Source organism: Catharus ustulatus, chromosome 1 (genome assembly GCF_009819885.2).
Source record: "Catharus ustulatus isolate bCatUst1 chromosome 1, bCatUst1.pri.v2, whole genome shotgun sequence".
Lineage (NCBI taxonomy): Eukaryota > Metazoa > Chordata > Aves > Passeriformes > Turdidae > Catharus > Catharus ustulatus.
In genome coordinates, this window is record NC_046221.1 from 58,780,412 (window position 1) to 58,790,135 (window position 9,724).

The 9,724-nt window shown below is 42.5% G+C and overlaps 1 protein-coding gene across 1 annotated transcript in view; it reads left to right on the top strand.

Moving 5' to 3' along the window:
* The window catches only part of ITPRID1 (ITPR interacting domain containing 1), a 77,559-nt gene extending 68,389 nt beyond the window's left edge, over positions 1–9,170 (top strand). Inside the window, 5 exon segments of the mRNA XM_033055564.1 lie at positions 2,574–2,731; positions 4,972–5,060; positions 5,062–5,097; positions 7,762–7,873; positions 8,766–9,170. Coding sequence (XP_032911455.1) covers positions 2,574–2,731; positions 4,972–5,060; positions 5,062–5,097; positions 7,762–7,873; positions 8,766–9,170 — 800 coding nt within the window.
* The last annotated feature ends 554 nt before the right edge of the window (positions 9,171–9,724 follow it).

Genomic DNA, 9,724 nt, shown 5'->3' on the forward strand with positions numbered 1-9,724 from the left:
ATACTCTCTCTCTCAGGTTATCCATGATTGTGAAATATGTGCTGCATTCAAGGAGGCCAAGTGGTGATATGGTAGATGATGGTTGATATGTAAATATGGGGAGACCTGGCAGACTGGTTACATTACACGCCTGTGCAAACCCACCAAGAAAGTGCTATGTACGTAAAACGATGGAAGCAACAGTGTCTGGAGATGTACTCTCTGCCTCATGCCATCACCCAGACCATCGTTGGCCTTTGAAAGCAAGCCCTATGGTAACAGGGCATCCCAGAAAGAGCTGAGTTGGACAACAGGACTCAGTTAATAGACAGACACCAGGCCTAGGATGCCCTTCTGTTTCAGCTTGCTGTTTCTGAGTGTCCTGAGGAAGCACTGGGACTGACACTGCCCAGAGTTCATGAAGCGAAGCCTCTCTTTTCCATCCCTTCCCATCTTGGACACAGCCGCCATTACCATGTAGAGAGAGGGGGTTGGGCCCGCACCACAGCGCCCCCTGCAGGCACAGGGGAATCATGGCACCCACCCTGCCCAGCCAGGAGCCACCGGTGCCTCGGTAGCTGTGACCGGAACTGCACCCGAGGGGAAAGTGCCTGTGGGTGAGAGGTCTGGAACTGGGTTCCTGTACCGTTTGTTGTTAATTTCATTGTTGTTGTTGTTTTGTTTGCCTTGTTATATATATTAGTAAAGAACTGTTATTCCTATCCCCATATCTTTGTCTGAGAGCCCCTTAATTTCAAAATTATACTAATTCAAAGAGAGGGGGTTTACTTTCTCCATTTCAAGGGAGGGCCCTGCTTTCCCTTTGAAGAAAAAGTCTGCTTTGGAGACACCTGTCTTTCAAACCGAAACAATGTGGACAGTTGAAATACTTATGAGCTGCCTTTTCCTTTCCTCTCTAGCAGTGCTTGCTTCCTTAGTAATACATATCTTTGGAAAATAACTGAGAAAATGCATAGGAAAGAAGCATTTCCTTCTGGGAAAAAACAGCAAACATATCTGTGCACCTTAAATTTTGTTAGGCTGATTCTTTTAGTAACTTATATACATCAGTTCCATGTTAAAATGGTTAATTGTCAACTGGGAGGTAAAGTTTACAGTTAAATGGAGAGCTGAGAAATGAGAATGAGTTTCAGTGAATCAGCTGCGTTAATAAGTACAGTAATTTCACGACCATAAGGCGCACCCTTTTGACTAAAATTTTGATCGATACCTGGAAGTGTGCCTTATAATCCGGTGCGCCTTATATATGGACAAAGTTCGGAAATTTGCCGACTTGGAAGTGCGAGCCACAAGCTGAGTCGCGAGGGGCAACAGCCCCACAGGAGTGCTGAGCCTCAAGCCATGCCAGCTGTGGGAGCCGCGCCAACCAGTGCCAGGGGCGGGCGGGAGTGCCAGGGCCCGCAGCAGGGGAGGGCGCTTGGGGCTGCTTTTAAAGGCTATGCCAATCTGTGAAAAATATTTGCAAATTGAGCACCTGCCAGTAAATCCTGCGATTGTGCGATTATGTTACTAATTAGTTACTTTGTTGCGTGTGGATCCTCGTTGCAAAAAGAAAGTATGCCTTATAGTCCGGTGCGCCTTATATATGGACAAAGTTTGGAAATTGGCCAACACCCGGAAGTGCGCCTTGTAATCCAGTGCAGCTTATAGTCGTGAAATTACTGTAACTTACTGTTTTGCAGAAAATGAAAGGTTGATTTAGCGTAATCCTTTGAATAAAATAAAACTCATCTATGTTATATTACTTAGTGCTTATTTAAGACTAACTGTGAACATTCAGATAATACCATAAGCCAAACTGCTGTAAATCAGAATGAATTGTGACTTCTCAGAACTTGAAGATATTTTGCTGCAGTAGAATAAGAAGCTTGCATAAAATCTAAAGTCCCAGTAAGATGAATTATTCCAATAAAAATACCAATAGTAAAAAGTAATCAGGTATTTTATTTCTTTGTTCAGAAATGCTGAGTTTTCCCCAAAGCAGTGAAAGACTCAAGTTGTGATAGGGAAGAAAGCAAGGAAGGGAATAAGGAATGACTTTTTATCCTGAAAAGAGAGGAAGGATCAGCATCACCACCTGCTAGTTTTCAGGCATTTCCATTTATCCTCTTCTGTTTTCTCTTTAATAGAAAATGAAACTTGAACTATTGTAGAAACTGGGGAAGAAAATTATTAGATAAAAGTTCCAGAAAGTGAAACTGGTGAATTTTAAGCTGCTATGTCATTGAATACATAAATCTGCAACGTCTTTTCTTTGAGCAGGTTATTAGAAAATATGCTTTTTGTTGACTATCATGCGGTTTCCAGAAGATGGCGGAGTCAGTCCTTTAGCAGGACTGAGATGCCCTTTCTCATTTATTCATACTATTTTATCACCCTTCTAATGGGGGATAATGGGATATTTCTTCTCTAGTCTGTGGACAGGAAATGTGGGAGGAGAAGATTTGCACTGTACCATTATCCATATTTGTTCTTATGGATATAGCTTCACACCCAAGTCACTGTGCAATAACTGAGTGAATTTACTATAGTCGCTATACACAGATTACACCCATCCCTATTTTGTATTGCAGGTGATGGAGTACCTATAACTTTTACTGGGAGAAGTTTTTCAGGTTATGCCCCATTTACCAAGGGCATGCATGGAGCTTGCAACCACCATGAAGCGACTGGTAGACAGCAGATTTTTCCTGTTTACCATCGCCTTACTTCAAACAAGGCCTTGGATGAAGTTAGTCTTTGTCTCCATCCCTCCTGAGCATGTGCACTGAATTAATCTGTGTGAACTTCGGCTATGTGACATACTCAAAGAGCCAGTGCCAGGGGAGCTGCCTGTACCTCAACTATAAGGATTGGCACAACTTTTTACCAAACCTGCCCACACAGTGCCATTTGCATGATGCTTTCCAAACTTACTTTATTGTTGAAGGACCACCTAGAAACTTGTCTGTGGCCCACTGGACTCTTCCTAGTGACCTGAAGGACAGAAGCTCTTCAAGCTCATTTGGGCACATTTTTTTGATGGCTGTATGTTCTCCATGTGCTCAGTTTTAGCAACAGGTACAAATCATTTTACTAGGTGAGCATTGCTTACTTGCAGCCAATAAACTCCCATTTAAGAACAAGAAAACTGTCTGAGGATCAAGACGTAAAATTTGTTGTGGGTGACAAATGGGCAATTAGTCTGAGTGTTGAGTCACCATCCCTGACAATATTTAAAAGTGGTGTAGATGTGGTACATTATTTTGCAGTGGAATTGTCAGTACTAGGTTAATGGTTGGGCTTGATGCTCTTAAAGGTCTTTTGCAAACTTAGCAATTCTGTAACTCTATGATTCTATGATTAAGAGCACCAGTTGTGCTGTATATGCAAAAGACAGTTAGAAGACCTCACCTCCGCTGCAGCGACGAAAGCCCTATCAGACTACTGCTGATCTCTAATTAGCCTTTTCTGGTGCAATCTCATGACTCTTGGGGCTAGATTTTTTACTTTACTGCTATGGGATGATTTATCCTAGGATCACACACATCAAGATTGTGCCTGCTATAGCAGTTGCATTGAAATGGAGATTGAAAATGAGAATTCTCAGATGCATGGTAGCATCTTCCGTCCTCCAGCTGAAACTGATCTCCTGTTAGGGAGGGCGTCACCCTGTTTCAGGCCTTGTTAGGTCTGAGGGATACATTCTAACACACAAACAAGAAGAGATCATCAAAGGATCTGATTTTAACTGTCTAGTCTGTGTTCCAGATAAGCTTTTCTAGGTATCATTAGGAATCCAAAGAGATTGGGCATTTCTATGCTTTGCAAACATGCCTATTTTTTCCTATCAGTTAGAGTGGTCAGGAGTGAAGTGTAGGTTTCTATACTGTCTTTCCATGGCTTGCAAGAGACCAAAATGTGCTGTGATGGGAACATGTCAAACACCTTCTTGTACTCAGAGCAGTTTCAGCTTGATAAGGAAGCATGCTTTCAGAAAGAAGATGGTACTGTTTCCAAAATAACTTGAGTCATACTGTCTGCATTACCCCTGAACGAATGTGAAAAGTCGAGGATTTGCCTTTAGAAAAAAGTCTTTAATGTTTCTAGGAGCCCAGACACTGCTGGGCACCAGTTAAAGGACTTATTTCAATGTCACTAGAGGGCTGCCGTTGTATTAGTCCTGTGCTACAAAGTAGTAAATAGAAAATTTGTTTATACTTTTCCTCTCTGTTCCTGCTCATTCATCTCCCCTTGTTCAAGAAATTCCTGGGGTAGATGTAGATGACTACTTGTATTAGATACCTCCTTACAATGAAGAGTAATTGGGACATTTATGTGACATTTATGGCATGGATCCTCTGACCTGCTACAGATGTCTACTTCTTGATCAGAGTAACTGCTGTTTTACAATACTTGTATGTATATCTGTTGTGGTAAATGTCTGCCCTTGGCTAGATAAATCCAATTCTAGGCTTTTAACTGGTGATAGATGAGAAATTATCAATGTAACGCTTAGCAGAACCCATCATGAAAGATGTTTTTCATCTTCATAGTCCTTATTTATCTTTCCTCTCTTCCCTCTTTCCCATTTTCTCATTTTAGAAACAGTTTTCAGAAATTTCAGAAATTCAACCTATCTTTAATCTCTAGAAATTCATCCTGCTCAAGTATGTCTGACAACAGTGCAGTAACATCAGAATTCCTTGCCAGATCCTTTGATCAAAGCCTTTTTTCCCTTCAAGAGCAAAAATGACATTCTCATTGGCCCAAATAGTGCCAGGACTTAAACCTACATCCTTTAGGATGACTGGGATGTGAGTGATGCACCCAGAGCAAACTCCCTTGAGGTGCCATCTAAATTTTCACAGCAGCTGTTCAGAGAGATCTTATGAACATAAGAGGACACATTCCATTCAGGCTGTCAGCTTTAAATACACTCGGCATGGACAAACGTGGTAAAGTGGGATGTCTTCCTGGTTTTCTGTGTAGTGTATCCTTCATGAAATAGAAGTAATGAAAAACATCTGCCATCACGTCCAAGAGAAGCTTAATGAGATTGAACAGTGCCTGATAATAATAGGCACTGTTTTCTGGTGCTATGTCAGAGGAAGAAAGGTAATGACAGCCAAATGCACTCACCTAAATCCAAAGATATCATTGTGCTGCTGCATGACTTCTGGTCAGGGAGGTACAGCTGTAGAATTGCCTAAAAGTAGGGCATTTATGCAGTCTTTGTGTTTGTCATGAATCAGAAGTGACAAACCTGTCCATACAGAATGAACTATGTTGGAAAAGACCTCTGAAATCACCAAATCCAACCTGTGACCTAACATCTCCTTATCAACTAAACCATGACACTGAGTTTCATGCCCAATTTTTTTTTTTTTTTTTAAACATACCCAGGGATGGTGACTCCACTGTCTCCTTGGAAATTCCAGTACCCAATCACACTTTCAGAGAAGAATTTTCTTGATGTCTAACCTAAACTTCCCCTGGTGCAGCTTAAGACTGTATCCTCTTGTTCTGTCAGTGGTTGCCCGGGAGAAGAGACCAGCCCCCACCTGGCTACAGCCACCTTTCAGGACATTGTAGAGGTCTTCAACCTCTACCTTTGATAAAGCTACCTCTGAGTCTCCTTTATTCCAGGCTAAACAACCCCAGTTCCCTCAGTCATTCCTCACAGAGCTTGTGAACCAAACCCTTCACCAGTCTTGTTGCCTCCTCTGGACAAGCTCAAGTGTCTTAACATCCTTCCTAAACTGAAGGGCCCAGAACTGGAGGTGTGGCCTCACCAGTGCTGAGTACAAAGAATCACTTCCCTGCTCCTGCTGGCCACACTATTCCTGATACAGGCCAGGATGCCATTGGCCTTCTTGGCCATGTGGACACACTGCTGGCTCATGTTCAGTCTGCTGTTTACCAGCACCCCCAGGTCCCTTTCTGCCTGGTCACTGTCCAGCCACTCTGTCCCCAGCCTATAGCACTGAAGGGGGCTGTTGTGGCCAAAGTGCAAGACTCAGCACGTAGACTTGTTAAATTTTATGTTACTGGATTTGGCCCATCCATCCAGCCTGTCCAGGTCTCTTTGCAGAGTCCTCGTCCTACGGATCAATGCATGCTTCCAGCTTGGTGTCATCTGCAAATTTAGTGATGGTGAACTCAATCCCCCCATCCAGATCTTCAATGAAAATATAAAACTGGACTGGCTCATACACAGATCCCTGGGGACCCACTGGTGACTGATCCCCAACTGGATGCAGCACCATTCACCACCACTCTCTGGGCTTGGCCATCCAACCAGTTCTTAACCCAGCAAAGAGTGCTCCTGTCCAAGCCATGGGTTGCCAGTTTCTCCAGGAGTGTGCTGTGGGAGACAGTGTCAAAGGCCTTGCTGGAATTCAAATAGACAACACCCACAGCCCTTCCCACATCCACCAGTTGGTTCACCTTGTCAGAAAAGGAGATCAGGTTGGTCAAGTACGATCTGCCCCTCCTAACCCATTCTGGCTGGGTCTGATTCCCTGGCCATCCTGTAGGTGCTGTGTGATGGCATTCAGGATGACCTGCTCTGTAACCTTGCCAGGTACCGAGGTCAGGCTGACAGGACTGTAGTTTCCCAGATCCTCCTTCCAGCCCTTCTTGTGGACAGGTGTCACATTGGCCAGCTTCTAGTCATCTGGGACCTCCCCACTGAGCCTGGACTGAAGGTAAATGATGGAGAGCGGCTTTGCAAGCTCATCTGACAGCTCCCTCATCACTCTATGATAGATTCCATCTGGTCCCATAGATTTATGAGTATCTAAGTGGCTTAGCAGGCTCTGACCGCCTCCTTCTGGAAACAGGGGAGCTTTCTACTCCCTGACACCATCTACCAGCCCAGGAGGCCCGTTGAGGGCAACCTGACTTTCAGTCAAAAATTGAGGCAAAGAAGGTGTTAAGTACCTCTGCTTTTTCTTCACCTTTAGTTACTAAATTGCTTCCTGTATCTAATAGAGAATGGAGGTTGTCCTCGCCCTTCTTTTACCATTAATGTATTTATAAAAATATTTTTTATTTATCCTTTACAGAAGTGACTACATTGAGTTCTAACTGGGCTTTTGCCTCTCTAATTTTTTTCCCTACATGACCTAGCAAAACCTTAAGCATTTCCTGAGGTATCTGACCCTCCTATCAAAGGTGAAATACCTTTGGTTTTTTCCTTAGGTCTTTCAAAAGCTCCTTGCCCATCCAGGCTGCTCATTTTCCTCATTGGTTCATCTTTTGGCACACAGGGAGAATCTGCTCCTGTGCCTTCAAGATTTCTGTTTGAAGCATACCCATCCTTCCTGGACTCCTTTGTTTTTAAGGTCTACTTCACAAGGAACTCTCTGGCTAAGTGTCTTGAATAGACTAAAGTCTGCTCTCTGGAAGTCCAGTATGGATGTTTTATTAATGTCCCTCCTTTTTCCACCAAATATTGAAGAGTCTATAATTTCATGATCACTGTGCCCCAGATGAGCTCCAACCACCACATCTCCCACCAGCCCACCAGCCCACCTGTGTTTGCAAACAGCAGGTCTAGCATACTCAAAATGGCTCTGCAACTACATTTTAAATTTTGCAACTGGGATAATCAAACAAATGAGAATCAAGCAGACAAAGACTCTTATTCATTTTTTGTAAGGTATCCTATTATCATTAATAAAAACAAGACTGCAACAGGGGAACATACAGGCATTATGCTGGGGGTGAGAAAAAGGAGGGTATCCGCCACTTGTGCTTCCACTGCTGTTTCTACAGGAAGGGAAGCAGATATCTGCAGTTCTTACAGCAAGCCATTGGTCAGGAGGTTGCAGAGCTGGAATTCCAACAGAACAATTCGGCATGTCAAGTCAGAGAGAGTATCCTAATCGTATGTTGCACAACCACTGTTCTGGGTCATGTGAGAAGAAATGAAAGTCCTGTTATGTGGTGTTCGAAATGCTGGCTCTGAAGGTACATCTGAGAACCCTTTCAGAATCAAGAGGAGGATTTTCAAATACAAGACTTGCAGCTTACATACTTGACCTTCTTTCTCCATGGCTACACTACTTGAACTCAACTACCCAGGAAAAGTGACAATATTTATAAAAGGGTCTGTATCCTACCCTGTTCTCAGTTTCCAGAAAAACGGTGTCACAGGTGTCAACCTACATAATTATTGGGGAATGGTTACTAGCCTGGTTCTTTTCTGGATCACCTCTCAATTTGCTAAGGAAGAGTAAAGAAATGACAGTTAGGGGACTTGTCTTTTGATTCTTACCTGACAAGCTTTGGTTAGAGGATTTCAGAATTGCAGAATAGCTACTTCCCTCTTATTGAGGTAGAATTCCTTGTGTTTTACTCTATGGTCTTTCCTCTTTGTCCTGTTGCTGAGCTCCACTGAAAAGAGTCTGGCACCATGCTCTTGATACAACACCCTCCTATGAGATGTTTGTCTCTAGATCCCCTCTCACTATTCTCCAGTCTTCACAATTCCAACTTCCACAGTCTCTCAATTTTAAGATGCTCCAGACAAGATTGCATTGGCCAGAGATTGAAGCCTGTTTGCAAATGATCCCTTAGGCAATTAGATCTGTTGAAATAAAATGTCCTTTAGGGTTTTTGCCTCCTTTTTGTGACAGCTTCTCAGTAGCCAAATATTGCATGTCTTCTTCAGACTAAGCAAAAGCAGGCATGTTTCATATACTCTTGTGTATCCTGCTTGATTCTTTTTATTATATTTTTATTATTGCAATATGATTTTCCTTCCATTTTCTTTGGAGCAGCTGGACCAATTACTAGCAGAACAATCCCATCTGTTTTCTGAGCTCAAATTCTCTGACTGAAAGGGACAAAGAAAAGCCCAGAATTAACAAGTGTTTCCAGATGCTGTTGACACTGTGCATTCTTGACGTGGGTGCTCAAAAATGATTCATAAAAGAGCTCCTGGCAAAAACATGACAGCAACAGGATTTCTCTCTGCCCCACAGCAAGTGACATCCTCAGTGAAGTTTCCTACCAGGGCACTACTTGATCCAAATTCAGCTGAGCCTGCCCCACAGCAGCTGTCCACCAGTAATAAAGAAGTGAAAGAACATCCACAAGGAAAAACGAAGTTTAAGATATCCATATACAATGTAAGAAGTTTCAGGCTCAGCCCCAAGGTTTTAAGTGGAAGAGATTGTTGACCTACAGTACAATTTTACTTCTCTCTGTGTTAATTGCTACAGTCTAGCTCATTTCCTTCTAAGCCATGCATTTATCTGAAGGGATTAAGTCAGTATTTCAGTGTGCTTCCAGTCTGCGTAGACAGCACAGGCAAAACAGAGACTGGACCAGCCTTGATATTTCTCAGTAAGCTCTGGCAATGATTAGATGCTCCAGAGAGAAGAACATGCAAATACATGGATTATATTTGGTTTGCTTGAACTTTGAAGACAACTGTTTGACTTATTAGTATATTCATCCCTCTCCTGGTGAAATTAGTAATTTATGGCTTCAAATTTTAGACCAAATTGACCAATTTTACAAGGGCAGTAAAGTCAGCGAATACAAAGGTTTTTTGTTTTTCTGAAGAAATTACAAATAAGCATATATCTCACAATGCAACCATAAACACTTATATCTGATTTTAAAAATATAATATAAACCTAGAAAATATAATTAATAACTGCCTTATGAATTAGTGGTCTCTTCCATCTAAACAAGTGTCCCAATTTTTAAAGGATTTATCATTCTCTTA